This window comes from Podarcis cretensis (genome assembly GCF_951804945.1).
Source record: "Podarcis cretensis genome assembly, chromosome: 7".
Lineage (NCBI taxonomy): Eukaryota > Metazoa > Chordata > Lepidosauria > Squamata > Lacertidae > Podarcis > Podarcis cretensis.
The window spans coordinates 26,926,109-26,944,882 of NC_137176.1; the positions used below are offsets into that span (position 1 = coordinate 26,926,109).

Consider the following 18,774-nt stretch of genomic DNA (forward strand, 5'->3'; position numbering starts at 1 on the left):
ATAATAATAATAATAATTTAAGTTTCCTCTTGGAATAAGGAGGCTCCCCAGCAATCCTACCTTAACATTCTTCACCTTCAATTCCTAATATAATTATTACTGTGAATGTATTTTGCCCATCTTTAGCGGGGGGGGGGGCAGGGGGAGCACATGATGGAACATAGCTCAGATTTTGGACTAAGCAGCTAGTCTCCTCCTCCTTCTAGGCAGGGCTGTCTTAAGCATATGCGGCGCCGGGGTGCAAAGATCCGCCCGGTGACCCCCCAGGTTGCCCAGTCCCAGGCGCGCAGGAGGGCGGAGCTGGCCGGCCGGCCACCTCAATAGCTCGCTGGCTTGGTCGCCCCCGAACTCATGGCGCAGAAGAGCCTGCTGTGGCGCTCCGACTGATGGGTGGGCTTTTCCCCCGGACTCAACTCTTGGGCCCTGGACTCTTGGCCTGGCGCCCCTGAGAGCCCGGTGCCCGGGTGCCCCGCACCCCTAGCACCTATGGGTAAGACGGCCCTGCTCCTGGGGGTGGCAAGGGCTATAAAAGTAAGAGGCACCTAAGAATGAAAATGGGTTAGACTTCAATTGGTACTCCTCAAAGTTATCTGCACTTTTGAAGGAAAAAACCAAGAGTTCTGCCAGAGTTAATTTCATGTCAATTATGCCCCTTCATCTTACTCAGATTTTACCTGGCCATTTCAATGGCCCCAGATATTTACTACCCTTCACACCCAGTTGGGGGAAAAAATCCAGAAGGATCAATTTTTATGCCCTTGAAAATCCAAATTCTGCATGCTTTGAGTAAAAATTACCCCACACAACCCAACCCTGGCCATTTAAAAAATAAGCAGAGACAATGAAGTCTTATAATTGTGAAACTAGTGTGGATATGTTGCCTAGTTTAAATTTGCAGGAATTCACCAAACACCGCTCAATAACATCAGTGATGGAAAAGGAGGAAACTTATGCTAGGCTGTAATATACAAAGGGCAACCACTTATAATTGCCCATCTGTTGCTTTCATGAGCGAGAGTCTACTTTCTATCTCCAGATCGCTAAAAAACTTAACTTGTGAAATTCTCTTTTGTCATCACTAGGGAGCAGGCTTTCCTCACATTTATACAGAGCCACTTAAAAATAATGAGGAACCACAGTGATTGAAAAAGACATTTTATAGTTACGGCTCTTTATCATTCTCCCTCTCTAAAATTCTGAACATTTCTCTTCCTGTCAGTTAGTCATTCAGTCAGCCAACAGGGTGCCATCAGATTAAAGAATTCTCAGCTGACCAACTGGATGAATTTTAGTTGATTAATGAAATCTGCACACATTTACAGATGAAGGAATCATACTTTGTTTTCAGATGATACAAATTCCTGTCACAGCAGTCCCTATCCTGGATTCCATTCCATTCCATGTGTGAGAGGGAGGAATGCCACTTCTACAAGGGCCTGCCACTCTTGGCTTGGGTAGCTTCACATTTTTAAAAGAATATAGTGCTTAAAATTAATTAATCCAAGAGCTGGTAAAGTGCTGCATCTTATCTACAAAAAGTGCCCAGTATGAATGACTTCTCTGTCAGAAATTCGTTAGATGGCATCAGGGAAACCACTGTCTCAGGTGCAACACTGGCCATAGGCAATATGGGGACAAACTGCCTTGGTCCAGTATACCTGAAAGAGTGTCTCCACCCCCATCGTTCAGCCCGGACACTGAGGTCCAGTTCTGAGGGCCTTCTGGCAGTTCCCTCACTGCGAGATGTGAGGTTACAGGGAACCAGGCAGAGGGCCTTCTCAGTAGTGGTGCCTGCCCTGTGGAACGTCCTCCCATCAGATGTTGAGGAAGTAAACAACTGTCTGATTTTAGAAGACATCTGAAGGCAGCCCTGTTTAGGGAAGTTTTTAATGTTTGATGTTTTATTGTGTTTTTAGTATTCTGTTGAGAGTCGCCCAGAGTGGCTGGGGAAACCCAGCCGGATGGGTGGGGTATAAATAATAATAATAATAATAATAATAATAATAATAATAATGCTCATCTTGACCTTGCAGTACAGTTGTATAGATTAAAAGATAAACTTTGTCAAAAGCTCTGAATATGTTAACAGGTTCTCTCTAAATGCTGTTATTTTTTCCCCAGCTGATTTCTCCGATTAATCAACTAAAAACTGAAGACCTAACAATGAAATACCATCCAATCAGGAGCGGCGGCTGCTTACCAGGATAGTGCAGGGGCATTGCAGGGTGATGGTAAGGCAGGGCTATGCAAAGCCAACCCAACGTTCCTGCTGGCACACCCAAGCAGGCCCAACCTCACCATTATCTATGCCACCACCTCCTGTTACCGCAGATGGCAGCAACATCATTGTTGGGAGAGTGGAGGCATGGCACTGCCCCCCCCCCCCGCCGGCCAATCCTGCCAAGAGAAACTTCAGTGCTCAGAAATCAGACCCACAAACATTATACCCACCCTTCTTTTCTGCAAGAAGAGGATTTCAAGTCTATTTCATTTTTTATTTTATTTTTTGCTGTGGGCTCAGACGTCTGACAGAGCCATAAGACTGCTTAGTCCAGCACGCTTTGGAAATCCCTATGGATATAAAACCTGCATCCAGATTTATTTTACACTATCCTGTTCTTGTCTGTCCTGGTCCCAGTTAGGAGAGTCCAGCCATGAATGGCTATCCAATGCAGATTCAGAGAGCTGCTGTTCCACTGGCATACAGAGATGTAAGCACTGTGCTACTGCTAGTACGAAGGACTTGCGCTTAGCAAAGCCTTCATTGCAAGCACTCGGTCCCTGCAGTGAGTCCAAATAGCGGCCACCAGAATGAGCTGCCAATGTAAATAAATTATGTCACTGTTTGATGCAGATGACTGGAGGCCTTTGCATAAATATAGCAGGTTGTGCCAGCGCTGAACAGAGCAGGACTCTTCCATCTTCTCATTCACCATCTGGCTGCGGTGGATGAAGGCTGTGTATGCCTCCCCCTCCCTTGGCCAGCCACCAGAAGTGATGTACAATGACATAGTACACATCTGTACATGGGCTGCACCTGCTTCCCAGGACTGGATTCCTGAGAAAACTCCTCCTCTTCACTTACAAAGGGGGGGGCATTTTAGGGCACACCCCCAAGCTCCTGCTAACTGCCTTGGCTCATTCACATCCTTATCTCTATTTCAAATGCTCAGGCTGTGAGTGACACTGCTTAGGTAGCCAAAATACCGCCACCATTTTGCCAACTTGCATCCCTGCTACTCTTTGTCCGCTCTTCCCAAAATTACTGTATTTTTTGCTCTATAAGACTTACTTTTTCCCTCCTAAAAAGTAAGGGGAAATGTGTGTGCGTCTTATGGAGTGAATGCAGGCTGAGCGGCTATCACAGAAGCCAGAACAGCAAGAGGGATTGCTGCTTTCACTGCACAGCGATCCCTCTTGCTGTTCTGGCTTCTGAGATTCAGAATATTTTTTTTCTTGTTTTCCTCCTCCAAAAACTAGGTGCGTCTTATGGTCTGGTGCATCTTATAGAGCGAAAAATACGGTAACCTGTTCTATAAAAAAACCCTCTCTTGTTCCATTTTGTAGCAGCAAGAACACACACAGCTGTTTCGTCAACAAGTTTACTGTGGCAGGGTTAGGAGTTTCATTTTGTTAAGTGCCCGAAAGAAGCTTTACAAATGAACTCCTTGGCATAAAGAATTAGAAGTCTTCAATGATGCCTAAAGTACTTGGCAGCATGGGACCAGAGGAACCAACCAAAACTAAGGCATCAGCATACTAAATGCTGTTATATCAAGGAGCCTCCATTCTGCAGCTCTCAGTGTTGTAGCTTTTGGGAGACAAAAAACACTCTGGATGCTTGAATTTGGAGCTGTCCACAACCAGACTTTTGCTTGTGACAAAGGAAGTAGAAGTTCTAATAAATGCTATTGACTGACCTCCGTCCTCTACATTTTTCTTTTTGTTCTTGCTTTATTTGAAAAGACTGTGTGTGCTGGTAAGATTTCTATTAATTTCATCTTAAATTACGACACTCTTAAAAATCCAACTGAGTTGATGCACAAAATTAACCTAAAGGTCAATAATGTGTTTCCTATTAACATCAGTAAGAACAACTTAATTTAATACAGAGAAAGAATGCTACTTATTTATTAATATACCACCCTTTTCTTATTTAGAGCTCAAGGTGGCAAGCAACAAAAATGAAACAATAGCAAGTGAATTAATTTATGTTTTTACAGTCGTACCTCGCAAGACAAATGCCTCGCAAGACGAAAAACGCGCAAGACGAAAGAGTTTTCCGTTTTTTGAGTCGTTCCGCAAGACGAATTTCCCTATGGGCTTGCTTCACAAGACGAAACGTCTTGCGAGTTCTTGCGAGTTTGTTTCCTTTTTCTTAAAGCCGCTAAGCCGTTAATAGCCGCTAAGCCGCTAAACCGTTAATAGCCGCTAAGCCGCTAATAGCCACTAATAGCCGTGCTTCGCAAGACGAAAAAACCGCGGAACGGATTAATTTCGTCTTGCGAGGCACCACTGTACTGATGTAGTGCTTTTTTTCTCATATTCAGAAAAATTCACAATCTCGACAATCCTTGCAGCAATCTTAGAAGGCTGAACAGTACTATTATTACTGCCCCTATACAGTCGTACCTTGGAAGTCAAACGGAATCCATTCTAGAAGTCCATTCGACTTCCAAAATGTTTGGAAACCAAAGTGTGGCTTTTGATTGGCTGCAGGAAGCTGCCTTCCAACTCTACAATTCTATGGTTCCATAAGTGGCTTGCTTTACTAGTGATCTAGCCAAAAATATACAAACCCACCTTTATTTTATTTCTTATTATTAAAACAGAATCCCAACATGCATCCAAAGAACTCAGGGCACAAAGTCCATTTGCCTTTGCATCCTCATATCAAGCCTGGGATAGGAGGGTAGCAGCTGGCCCAAATATTTCCCACTCAGCTGTGCATCCTGAAATACCGTATTTTTCGCTCTATAAGATGCACCAGACCACAAGACGCACCTAGTTTTTGGAGGAGGAAAACAAGAAAAAAAATATTCTGAATCTCAGAAGCCAGAACAGGAAGAGGGATCACTGCACAGTGAAAGCAGCAATCCCTCTTGCTTTTCTGGCTTCTGGGATAGCTGGGCAGCCTGCATTCGCTCCATAAGATGCACACACATTTCCCCTTACTTTTTAGGAGGGAAAAAGTGAGTCTTATAGAGCAAAAAATACGGTATTTTTCTTTAAAGCTCTTTTTGTCCCATGCGGCAGTACTGATGGAACCTTCCCTGCAAAAGCTACCATTTACTGCTAATTGGGGAGGGTTTAATGTATCATTTAATGGAGTTGGTTCCAAAATGTCCATCCCCAAAAACTACCCAAAAAAGGTACCAGTGGACTGTCTTGTGCAAAAACAAGAACCCTAACCCTCAGAACGTCTCCTCAAGCCTGAGTGAGCTTTTCATGGCCATACCTTATAACTGTTGGTGTGATTTCTGCACAGAAGAAAACGCTGAGACTTCCTACTGCGTGTGATGAAAACATACCGACGATGGAAAACGCTGTAGAGAATTTGTCCTTTACAGTGTCGCTCATACCTACGAGACACATGCAAAAAAAAGCTTAATCTCCATCCCATTCATGATCAATAGGTAGTAGCCTTTTAAAGCTGCTCCCCTCCACCAAACACTATTATTATGTCCAAATAAAACCAGCCATTTAGTTTTGGTTATAGGCTCCCATCACTGGCTGGTCTCAGGGCAGTTTACAAAAGTATGTCAGTTTAAGACAGATACGGTCCTAGCCAATGCTAGTCCTACTCAAAGCAGGCTCACTGAAGTTAAGGAATATGACTTAGTTTCATTAGTTTCTGTAAGTCTGTTCTGAGTAGGACAAGCACTGGAGGCGACCCATGCAAATTCCAACAAAATCACTGTCTAAAAACACAAAACTAACCAATGGCAAAATGAAACAGCAGCACAGAACAACAATGCAGGAGACAGTAATGCAGAGAACAGGTTCAACTATTATACTAGTGGTTCCCTATGTGAACCTTTTCACCATTTCACATAAGTAAACTGTAGCCATTCATTCCTACTGAGAAGGGTAAAGTGCCATGTTTTTGGACACTGTTGAAGGGAAGGCAAAACCTGCCTCCCACTGGATGACCTACCCCTCCCCAAGGATGGAGAACGGCAGGAGAAATGTTTTCCTTGGTGTAGCTTTGTTTATATTATATTCAATTTTCCTTAGCCAACTGAAGCACAGCCACAATTACAGATGCTTGAGGAAGCCAGTGTTTCTCTAAACATGCATCAACCAGTCTAATGTGTGGCTCAGAACTTGGCTATGCACCAGACTTTCCCAATGTTCCAGTGCAGTTCTCAACTTATAAAATGTATCTAAATGGTTTAGACATACATATTTTGAGAGAAAACATGCCTAAAACTAAATATTTATATATGAATGCAATTTTGGGGCAATTCTAACAGGTTTTTGTTTTTTGCAAATTAATGTAAAATGGACTTATGTGTGAACACAGACTGGAAATAGACTGATTCATTCCTATCCACCACTTAAGACCTGTGTAAGAATACTACTGGTCTATATAGAAGCATGTGGAAGGCTGGTTCACACAACCATGTTCATTACTTGATATCTGCAGAATCGACTGGCTATGCATGCAAATCTGCTATCACAGATTTAAAAAAAACACCCAAGACACTTTTTTTTTTGCATTTTCTTCTGTAACCTCACAACATACTATTTTTCAATGAATGAATTTTACATTATTTCCTAACAGTTTCGATTGTCAGTGTTAGTGAGGTGCCTCCAGTTCTCTAAATGTGGGATTGCTTGCTTCAGACATTCAGCTGGGGGGGGGGGAGGAAAGAAGTGTGTGAGCCTGAGGTGCAGATGCATTGTGGTTGGGAGGGAAGTGATGTCAGAATATCGTGGCTCAACAAAAATAAATCACATTCGAAAATGGACTTGAAAACTATACCTGAGTCTGGAAGTTGACTGTATTTTCCTATCACTGGATTCAGAAGCAGAAATGTATTAAAATAGGAGAGAGAAAAAGAAAACGGACCATCAAGAATATGCATAGAAAAACATGACAATTAAATGCCAGTTATTTAAAAAGTAAAAAGCAAATCACACCATAAAATAACCCCTTTCCCCACCCAACATGGCAGGGCATGCAATTTTCTGTCCGATTCCCAATGGAAAGATTGAATTCTAATGAGAGATAACAACAATGGAAGGCACGCTATTGAAGCTTTCTAGGCCTGAAATTAGTGCAGAAACCAAACAAAGGCCTTTATGCTGATAATGAAGGGAGAATTTTAAAAAGAGTCAAAATTAGCTGTAATTCTCAGAGGGGGTTCCTTAGAAAGCAAAACCCTGAATCTTTCCCCCTCCCACTAAGTTGTCTGTGCCAAAGCTCAACCATGAGTGAACAGATTGAAACACTATTCATCAGCTATTTAAGTGTGTGCGCACATCCAATATGAACAATGAATGGAACTTTAATTTTTGCATAAGCCTGGCACCCAGGAACTCTGAAAACTTTTACATAACAGAATTTCAAAGGTTCCCACTTGGAAGTCGTACAGTAAATCTCAGGATTCGAAACTTTGTGATGATCATAAACTGAGATCCTCCTCTCCATGCCTGTCCCTCCATTTTCGGCATGTTTGAGCAATTTCCATACGAACTGTTAATATACACAATGAGCAGATAAAAGACTTGGAAGCAGGGGTGTGGAATCTCTGGGGCTCCAGGTGTTGCTGAACGATGATCTCTGACCATTGGCCGTGCCAGAGGGGATGCTGGGAGCAGAGTCCAACAACATATGGAGGGCCACAGGTTCCCCATCACTGCTTTTAGCTTTTAGATGTCTTTTAGCCTGTACGTGTACTGCATAAGCTAATCATGTAAAGAGCTGTGCTTAAGAAAATGCATTTGGCACACTATAGGAAGCTCCATGAGACATGCAGTCATTTGGGAAGACCTGCCTCATCCACAAGTACCATGCAATCAGATTTCTCTTGAACAGGCGCTAAAGGGAACTTCCATAAGGCACAGTTGATGCACTTTTAGCATCTGAAAGGAAGAGAGTGCTAGGCTAAAAGTAGGGAACATAGTCAAAGTAGTCTGGTAGTAGTTTGCTCCCAGTGGTGCTTTTTGTACTCTGGGAAGAGAAATTGCCTCTGCATTGAAATGGCCCAGGGGTGTTCTCCCTTCCTATAGCTGGTTGATGCAACCTACTCCTGCAGTAGCAGAATCCTCAGGATTTGGGAGAGCTCTACTTGCAGTGCTGGAAAAAAGGCACACCAGTCAACCTTCTCTTCTCTGTGCAACCCTTAAAACTTTTAAGTTTAAAGAATTGGACTCTTTTTCCTACACTGACTCTGCCCAGTCTAGAGTGTGCAGACCTTTGTAGAAACAAAGGTCAATTTTGTGGTTCATGTTCAACCACAATACACGTTCCATAGAATCACAGAATGCAAGAATCTTTTGCCTAACCTGGGGCTTGAACTTATGACCCTTAGATTAAGAGTCTCAACCGACTGAGCTATCCCAGCTTCTTATGACTATGTTTGAATGTGAATGAGCAGGTGCTGGTGCATGCTGCTCCAAAGACCTCACTCTGCTCCTCCCTGCACCAGAAGCAACAATACATTCAAATTCAGGCTTGCAGTTCATTCCCCCTAAAGAAACAACGAGTGGAGTACAGGCAAGAGCACTATTTCAGATCACATGGCAAACCAAGGCTTCTTGTTTGTTGGTTCCAACATACTGAGGAGCAAGAGTGCAGCCAAGTGGGGACTTCTATGCACTGTGCACTAGTATGGCATTCGTTTGTATTAAACCACTGTAAACATTAACTATGGCTTTAATGTGATATGTGAATACAGTCAAAGTGTGCAGTTCAAATGTAGAGAGCGATGGCCTTGAATCAAAGGAGAAAAGGTTCTAGGATGCTTGCACTTAAGTTAATCAATACCAATAATCTATTGGATTGCCAGATAGTAATTTGCTTTAAAAAAGAAACCACTCAAACAAACCTGATGAACTCTGAGCTTTGTCAATATCAATGTATTTGCATAGGAAGCAAGCAAAGAAAATGGAACAATGTAAAGGATGAGTCAGTACGATATCTGCACCCCAAGGTGCTGGATTTTCTAGTGCCAGTTACTGCATGACACTTTTTCATCCCACAGACAGTTTCTTCAGCAGTACTGTATGCTCAGAGTTCCAGGACTGACTAAACACTAAATGAAATAGGTGAGAATCACATGGCAAATCAGTGCCAATTAAAGTGGAGAGGAGGACAATCAGCCGCAATGAAAAGCTGGAATGTGGACAACCCCACCCTAAGGGGGGAAAGGAACAAAGGGCCAACATGTATTTTTGTTTTCATTGTTCCCTGTTTAGCACTTCACTCTCTCCAAATCAGATTGGCACAGCTAGGTTTTGGGTTTTTTTTAAATACTTCCCTACAAGTGAATTCCCCACCTACAGCTGAGAATAGCAGCAGGCTTGAAACCTTGTACAAATCAGAAACACAGTGCTTTGCAAAGCGAACCCAAGGCACGTAGAAGGGATGCGGTAGTTGGATGTGTGCACTCACAGTTGAGAAGACCTAGTTGTAAAAGTGAAGCCAGAGCAGTGAGGATCATGAAGAGCAGCAACCCCCCTCTTCGCCCAAGGAATCCGACCACAGGGCACATGGCTAGGCAGGATGCCAGCGTTATCCCTGCCATGGTATAGTAGTCCGCATAGAAATTGTTGGTGAGTGACATCTTATCTTCGTGACCCATCATACTCTTTGCAAAGCAGTGGTGTATCCCATAGCCAGTCAGCCTTTGGGAGACAAAACACAAGGATGAACAGAAGAGTTTGGATTTGGATTTGATATCCCGCTTTATCACTACCCGAAGGAGTCTCAAAGCGGCTCACATTCTCCTTTCCCTTCCTCCCCCACAACAAACACTCTGTGAGGTGAGTGGGGCTGAGAGACTTCAGAGAAGTGTGACTAGCCCAAGGTCACCCAGCAGCTGCATGTGCAGGAGCGGGGAATCGAACCCAGTTCACCAGATTACGAGTCTACCGCTCTTAGATAATGACATACAACCCAAAGCTGGAATGCAGGGAGGGGAAAAGACTTAGGTTAGTCCCAAATGCTTTGCTCTTACAAAAAGTAGAGGGAGAAAATCTGAATTCCACATCAATTTATTTTATTGTTAGGGATGCGGGTGGCGCTGTGGTCTAAACCACAGAGCCTAGGGCTTGCTGATCGAAAGGTCAGCTGTTCGAATCCCTGTGACATGGTGAGCTCCCGTTGTTCGGTCCCAGCTCCTTCCCACCTAGCAGTTCAAAAGCACATCAAGTGCAAGTAAATAAATAGTACCGCTCTGGCGGGAACGTAAATGGAGTTTCCTTGCGCTGCTCTGGTTTGCCAGAAGCGGCTTAGTCATGCCGGCCACATGACCCAGAAGCTGTCTGTGGACAAATGCTGTCTCCCTCAGCCTATAGAGCGAGATGAGCATGCAACCCCAGAGTTGTCCGCGACTGGACCTAACGGTCAGGGGTACCTTTACCTTTACCTTATTTTATTGTTACATTTATCAGTCATCTGATAAACATGGTTCTTTTTTTTTTAATAATTTTTTTTTATTAAGGATTTTTTCTTTAAAATACAAAAAAAAAGAAACAACATATGCAAATAACAAGAAGAAACATAATAATTAGCATCATATAGTAACCAACTTTTCTTCATCTTTGGACTTCCTCACATCTCCCGCTCCTGCATTCCATGTTTAATAAAACTTTAATCAGCAATTTGTCACCTTATTTCCATTCTTATTATACACCTTTTCAATAGTTTGTCCCTAACTTTGAATATAATCTAAGTCTTAAATACCTAATTTTAACATATTATTTGTTCAAAATTTATTATTCTCATAGAATCCACTCATTCTCATACTTTTTTCGACTAACTTTATGGTGCCCTGTTATTTTCAAATCTCTCATCCTTATTAACATTCATATAGTTTACAGTATCTTTGTAAATAGTCCTTAAATTTCTTCCAATCCTCCTCCACTGTTTCTTCTCTCAGGTCTCGGATTCTGCCAGTCATTTCTGCCAGCTCCATGTAATCCATCAGTTGCATCTGCCATTCTTCCAGCGTGGGCAAATCTTGAGTTTTCCAATATTTCGCTACAAGTATCCTCTGATAAACATGGTTCTTCCTCCCATTTGCTCTAGATGCCAGCGTCAGATTTTAGGAAGAGTCTATATAAAGAATCAGGAACCTGTGACCTTTCACAAGTTGTTATCATTATTCCTTATGATTGGCCATGCTGGCTGGGGCTGTTGGGAGTGGAGTCTAGCATCATCTGAAGGGCAATAGGTTCCCATCTCTGGTCTACACATTACTGTGGCAAACCACGTCCAAGCAGTTACCGTCAGGGCTCTGCCATAACATCTAGCGTGACTTGCCCTGGGGATTTTCTGTATTTCATGGAGAGATTCCACGCCAGTAACAGATCCCCCAAAGAGTATTCGCTGCCACTGAATAAACTTTCCCTGCAACTTCAAAGATCCATGTGATGAGTGTGGAGTGTGGAGAGGAAAGCCACTGGGTCAGAGTGGCTTGCCACAGCTAGGCAAACGTGGACACTGCCTCAAAGAGTCGCTTATACATTACACAGAAACTGTTTTGCTACCGCGGCTCAGGTTCCATACATATGGTTAGGGCAGCTGCAATATCAACTAGCAACCACTGATGAGAGAGCTAGGGTGATATCACCTTTTGTGTTCTATACAACATCAAATGTACCATTGGTACTAGGTTAAATATTAATCAGGGCTGTGAAATGTTATGCTTCACAATTATGTGACCTGTACATGGTATACAAATTTATTTTATACATAATTGCTTGATTTTGCACAGCTTATCCAGTCTTACTAGTTTGGTGCAAAGGACAAGGAACTATGTAAGATACTGAAGCCATGTCCTCTGAAAACAAGAAATCCTAGACTTGTTCTTCAGCAATATTTCACTGGACATTGACTATATCACTGTGAATCCAGTCTTCAACGAAATAGGGGAAGGCACCCGCATTTAAAAAAGCAAGCACAGACTCAACCCACAGTGTCCAATACAGTTCATTTTCTGCACTTGCATGAGACTGCAGAATACATACAACCCTGAGTGTAAGCCAGGGCTGGCCCTACCATGAGGCAGAGTGGGACAGCTGTCTCAGGTGGCAAATCCTGAGTGGTGGAAAGTGGCTAGAAAGGTGTACCATGTGGTCTGCCCTGCAGCCCCTAAGCTAGTTTACTGCTGTAGCATGGGAATTTTAATTTTTAATTCCAGAGGAGATGAGAGATTTCTCTGCTTTATTTCAAAATGTTTTGCTCCAGTTGCAGGTGACAAAGACTTCTGGCAAACTTGAATGCTTTTAGTCATGGTGAACATTTCCCACAGATGTCTTCACTTTTAACAAGAAGATCTGGATGTTTTGTACTTCCTCCCTCTGCCCCCTTGAGACATCCATTGATTTTTTGTATCATGCTCTGTTCACCTTAACAGCACTGCATGTACGGTGTTTTTCACACACACAAAATTGCTTTGTGATACTTGCTAACAAATAACACAAACCGCCAGAAAATGCACTGGAAAAGGCCCCAGTGTGAATCTGCCATAACACCCCTCCTGTTGCCTCTCCCCCACGAAGCAGTATTGGAAGCATGTAACCTGGAGACAGTGGGAGGGTGGATTAAACCCTCCCGCAAAGCTGCTTTCCGCCCGGTTAGAGTTGTATTCCAGTGTTCCCTCCACAAACATGGAACAGTGGGAGAAAGCAGTTGGTGGAGAGGGAGTTGGAAAGCAAAAACAGAAGGCAGGGAAAGGGCTTCTTCTAAACAGTTGCAAAACATCCCATTCCAATGAAGAGGTGGCGACAACTGCAGGTGTTAACATTCAGTTCTCTTTTGAGTCTGATCCAAGGGCGAACTAACCACTTGGGAGAATGAAGAACAACCAGATTTTCACTTCCAGAGCTCAAATCCTAGACAGTAGGGGGTACCCAATTTTAGCCATACTCCAAGAAGATCCATAGAAATGAGTAAGTCCCCTGATTTCAATAGGTCTACTCTAAGTTGGAGATCATCCCACTGGGCTTGTGTGCTAAAAGGTAGAGCATTCTTCACCTTTTCCTCATTGCCCCATGGGCACCAATATGTTACACACTGTACAGGAATATGGTTGTACTTACGAATTAACACACAGCACAACGATGTTTTTCCACAGGTTCCTGGTTCCCACCACTTTAACAATGCAGACCTTCTTCGGCCTCCTGCCAAGTTCTCTCTCCAATTCTGAAACAAAAGTAACAATTTACTTTTTCAGGGGAAAAAATAATCATTAATTTTGAAATGAGGCAGAGCAACCCAGCAATATGGATTCTCCATCACTTCCTTCCAAGTTTCATAATACGGTGAACTCTATTCGAGTTCTTATAGACCTCTCAGGTCTGGCGATTGTGCAATATAAAGAAGAGTTTGGTATGTCTCCTTTAATCTTGATCCGATGACTGCACTCTTAGTTAATTGTACCCCCCCTCCATGTCCTCATAGCTACAGTCTCACAGAACTTGAGGATTAGATGCTCTCTCTCTCATTATATTTTGCACGGGCATGTAGGCATGTGTAAGAATTGGAAATAAGTCAGGAATTAAGAACTAGGGTACGCTTGTAAATACCCAGTTGCCTTGTTGTACGTTTAGAAATCTCCAGGAGACAATTTTGTATCCTCCCCTGACTTTAAGGGCTTCTGTATGAGAGAGAAGATAGACAAGTGTTTTGTTTTGGTTGTTCGGGCTGGCAACTTTCTACCTGCAAGGCTCTTCTCTGCCTGACTCAAGCTTCAGTTGACTCCCAACAGTGCTTTGTCTGGTCTTTTACTCTTGTGTCTGACCACCAATATGTAGACAGCTTGCAGGATCCCCTTTTAATGGTCTTTACCCAAATACCCAAAGACTAGTATGGACTTTTGAGTAACGCTCAGTACTCCAACCATATTAGTCCTTTCTAAAGGCCCCTGATCAGTGCAAATATATCAGTGACATTCACTTTCAGCACTGCTAACTGCCAGAGGTGTTTCCTTCCCTAGTAACTGTAACTAAGGGTTTTTTTTTTTTTGCCAGGCCCACCTACGTTATAACCTTCACAAGAGGCCTGACCAGATGCAATTTCATCTCAGGTTTCATCTCAAGTAGAGATATTTAAGCAGAAATCTTAACCTATTCGCAATACATTCTCAACACCTGTGCTTTTACCTTAAGCAATAATACACAATAAATGTTTTCTTTGCAGTGGGGAATACAAGTTTGTGGATGGGCAGGCAGACCTGACTCCGTTAAGAGACATGTAACTGCTCATCCCCTTTCACTGTGGTGAAAAGAAATGACATTCTTATCCCATAAAATATAGATAGGAAAACACCTGAAACAGTGTGATTTCCCCCCTGTGCAGTGACTTACATAGGAGTAAAAGGAACCAGAGCCTGATTTTATCTTTTCAAATTATTTTTAGAAAGTCCAATGGAATAGGACTTTTTTTTTTGAGGGGGTATTTTTTCCCCCCTATCTTGAAATGCAGATGTTTCATAAATTCTCCTAGGATCCCTTTGTGTAACTCAGCTTTCCCCAGCCTGGTGCTTTCCAGGTGTTTTGGACTACAAGTCCGATCAGTCATGTTGGCTGAGGCTGATAGGAGTTGTAGTCCAACTACACCTGGGGTGGGGGGAATACCAGGTTGGGGGAATTTGATTTAAAGCACCTTAGCAAACAGATGCCCAATATTTGTCTTCAGCTTCTAACTTGGGTTTATTGATGTTTACAGTAACTCAGATTGTTTAATATATGAAAAGTGATTTGTAAGTTTGAGAAGGCTGGTGTAACCAGAGTTCCTTAGCACTATATTAAAATTACCGTATTTTTCGCTCTATAGGACGCACTTTTCCCCCTCCAAAAATGAAGGGGAAATGTGTGTGCATCCTATGCAGCAAATGCAGGCTTTCGCTGAAGCCTGGAGAGCGAGAGGGGTTGGCGCGCACCGACCCCTCTCGCTCTCCAGGCTTCAGGAGAGAAGAGCGCTTCTCCCCGCTGCCTGCCCCGCAAGCTCCGGGGACAGCTGGGAGGCGCAGCGCGTCTTCCCGCTGTCCCCGGACCTGGTCTGCAGGCGGGCGGCGGGAAGAAGAGCGCTTCTCCCCGCTGCCTGCCCCACAAGCGCCTGGGGGGGAAATAATTTTTTTTTCTTTATTCCCCCCCAAAAAACTTGGTGCGTCCTATGGGCCGGTGCGTCCTATGGTGCGAAAAATACGGTAGCATGCCTAGGATTTGCCATTATTGCCCTAAGTCTGATACAACTGCAAAGTCAGCTTAACACCATGCCCTTACACAGAAACATAACCCCAAAGCTTATTAACTGATTGGTCCTGTGAAATACATTGCTTTACGGTCCCTGTGCATTTTTTCCCTTGACATTTGTAACACGTAGGAAGACGAGCCTCTCTCAGAGTAAATTAGTCAAATTCCACTACCCCACTACAAACACAGGAAATTCCATTTTCCCTTCACGTGATGTGAGGAAAAGCCCCAAAGGGGGAAAAAGATGTTTTACTCATCTTCTTGCAAACTTTATTGGAGGCTTTCCTGTACACCGCAGGCATCATTCTCTGTAACCTCACAAATTCGAGGACGCGGCTGGAAAACTATCATACAGATAAACCATACCATTTGCTACAAAATAAGAAGTTCCAAACAGCATAGGAGTCATCAGTACACACATGCACCTATTCTTTTTCTTTACTGCTGTGGAAGTGTAGGGCTCATTTTATAAGCAAACAAGCAACTTTCCCTGTTACCCTCAAAGGGTTGCATCCAGAATTTCTATGAGTAAGTAGGAGGTGCCGTAACAGAGTTTGTAGAAGAGTTATCTTAAAAACACTCAAATATATTGTGGGGTGGGGGATCCAGTGTCAAATATACTACAGGAGGACGATGTTCTTGTAACCAGAGTGTAAAACAATGACAGGCATAGGGGCAAAATAATAAGATCAGGATTCCTGTGTATGTTGCATGTGTTACTATTATATTATCTGTTTGTTACATTTACACTGCTTTGCTTCATTGTGGGGCTCAGGACAGCATACAGGGGTTTCCACCAACAGTCTTCTATCCAGGCACTGACCAGACCTAAAGGTAAAGGTAAAGGACCCCTGGATGGTTAAATCCAGTCAAAGGTGACTGTGGGGTTGCGGTGCTCATGTCACTTTCAGGCAGAGGGAGCTGGCGTTTGTTCACAGACAACTTTCCGGGTCATGTGGCCAGCATGACTAAACCGCTTCTGGCACAACGGAACACCGTGATGGAAACCAGAGCGCATGGAAATGCCATTTACCTTCCCGCCACAGCAGTACCTATTTATTTACTTGCACTGGCATGCTTTCAAACTGCTAGGTTGGCAGGAGCTGGGACAGAGCAACGGGAGCTCACCCTGTTGCAGGGATTCAAACCGCCAACCTTCTGATCGGCAAGCCCAAGAGGCTCAGTGGGTTTAGAACACAGCACCACCCACACCCCAGACTTAGACTTGCTTAGTTTCGGCAAGACTGTTTCATCATGGAGGCTCAGGCCATGCAGTACAGTAGATTCATTCTACTAGTACAATGGAGGTCTTATCATCAACATAAACAAATAAGTGCATCTCTAATTGTCAAGCACACCTCATCAGTTTCCTTCCACTGTTTAAGGCCTTGTAAACATAAAATATAAAATTCAGCTGAGTCTTAGAGGAGTCACCACTGGATTTCTCATGATCGACTGCTGTTAAGGCATAGCTAGGTATGATTATATTAGCAAAACAACCGAGCAAACTGGAATTGCAGAAGGGGAGGTTGTTTTTTAAAAAAGACCTGCTTTTAAATTTATAATGTTTTGAACAACCCCACTTCCAGTGCAATTTGTTAATTGTTCTATTATTTTCCTTTTTGGAGATGTTGGACATTACATATCACCTGGCAAGGCTCATCAAAAGCTTAAAACCTATGCCTTAAGATGTGTTGTACCTATATCCAGTGTTGTTGTTTTGTGAATCTAAGTTTGGCCTCATTGAGGGACAGTATTTCAATATGAGTAGGAAAATGAGAGTACCCCTAAACATTTTTTAAAGAAAAAAAGCACTGCCTATATCCATTAATTTATCCACTTCACAACCAAACTTGTACAATCAGAAGAGCTCCAGAAGTTGAATGGTTCAGGAGGATAGCTTCACTGTTAAAGAGTCGTGCATAGAACTCTTCTTATATTGTAGTTTGCCTGCATTTGAGACACTGGTCTCATGCTGTCACAAGTCGAGGAGGCAAAATTCAGAGCCCTAGCCTCTACAAAGGTTTAGAGCCCTAGCTTTACCTAGACTGATGCTAAAATGTATTTTATATGTGCTGAATTGCATAAGAACATAAGAAGAACCCGCTGGATCCCACAGTGGACAATCAGATGCTAATGTGAAACCTGCCAGCAAAACCTGAGACATCAGCAGTCTCACCTATGATTCCCAGAAACTGGTATTCCGTAGCATCCGCTCTCAGAGACAGTATGCATCCATAGGTTAAAGAATGGACAATTAATGAGCATGCCTCCAATATATCTACATGAACTATGGACACACCTTGTTGGCTGCCTAACCCATTCCACCTGCCTCTTTTCAATATTTATTCAGCAAGCTGCTCCGAAGGTTGCTTACACACCAATATCATTTTCTAAGTTATTTCCAGTCTGCTTCTTGGAATGTTAGCAGTGTCTTGCCAGATCAGATTCTCGTTTGGAGATAAGAACAGGCAGGTATTGCAAGAGCCAGCAGGTGAGGAATTCCTACAGTGCCTCTGATATTATAAACATCACAATCTGCAGGGAAAGTATCCATCGATGCCAGTGGGACTGAAACCGAAGGCAATTTTACGGAGCACTGATGAAAAATATATCAACAAAGGGCACATCAATGTAGCCAGAGAGGCAGCTTGTTCAAAAAGATGCCCACAGCCCTCTCCTGTGCACATGTGTTTGTGCATAGAGGATGTATCAGTGGATCAGACAATTCAGCCTTAGAGGCAAAAGAGGAACCACTGTATACCCCCTCCTTTGCCAAGCAGCCTGAGTGCTGAACTGTTACTTCTTCTTATTGCAGGTAAGGGATCAAATATTTGAGTGCTCCCTATATAGAAAACATCCCCTCCACATACAAAAGTTAGCAAGCGATGGAACCAATTTCCAGCCTAGCATTATCCCTGACACATAAGGGTATTTTCATGTAACTCTAATTTCATTACATTTCCATCTGCATGTGCAGGATACGTCCTTTGACACGGGGGAGCTTTCAATCATTTGATCCCTACCTCCGGTGCAGCCTGAAGAGATACAGCTGATTCACAAACGAATCAAGTGAGACTGCTGATCATGAAGCTTGGGTTTGAGGGTGAGCTCCTCTAGGGCTTTGTAGAACTTCTGTAATCTTGCAGCCTGGAGAACATGGGCTTATACATTACCTCCAGCCTGGCTGCTTCCCTCATCCCCAATCTGGAACGCCCTGATAGCAAAGCCATTAGCGCTCTGTGACGGGTTGTCCTGTTCGTCACTTCCTGGCATGAGGAACCATTTCTGGCCTGTGATGGGGAGCCAACCAAACAGGTCAATGGAGCTTGGTCAAATAAGTGA

General features: G+C 43.3%; 1 protein-coding gene across 4 annotated transcripts in view; it reads right to left on the reverse strand.

Moving 5' to 3' along the window:
- SLC22A23 (solute carrier family 22 member 23) overlaps positions 1-18,774 on the reverse strand; it is a 115,821-nt gene that overhangs the window by 17,770 nt on the left and 79,277 nt on the right. For 3 of the 4 annotated variants that reach the window (XM_079984974.1, XM_079984971.1, XM_079984973.1), the window contains exons 6-10: positions 18,606-18,722; positions 13,276-13,378; positions 9,623-9,855; positions 6,989-7,021; positions 5,459-5,582 (exon numbers count right to left, since the gene is read on the reverse strand). In XM_079984974.1, coding sequence (XP_079841100.1) covers positions 5,459-5,582; positions 6,989-7,021; positions 9,623-9,855; positions 13,276-13,378; positions 18,606-18,722 — 610 coding nt within the window. The remainder of the gene's footprint in view (positions 1-5,458; positions 5,583-6,988; positions 7,022-9,622; positions 9,856-13,275; positions 13,379-18,605; positions 18,723-18,774) is intronic. The other variant, XM_079984972.1, reaches the window with a different exon arrangement.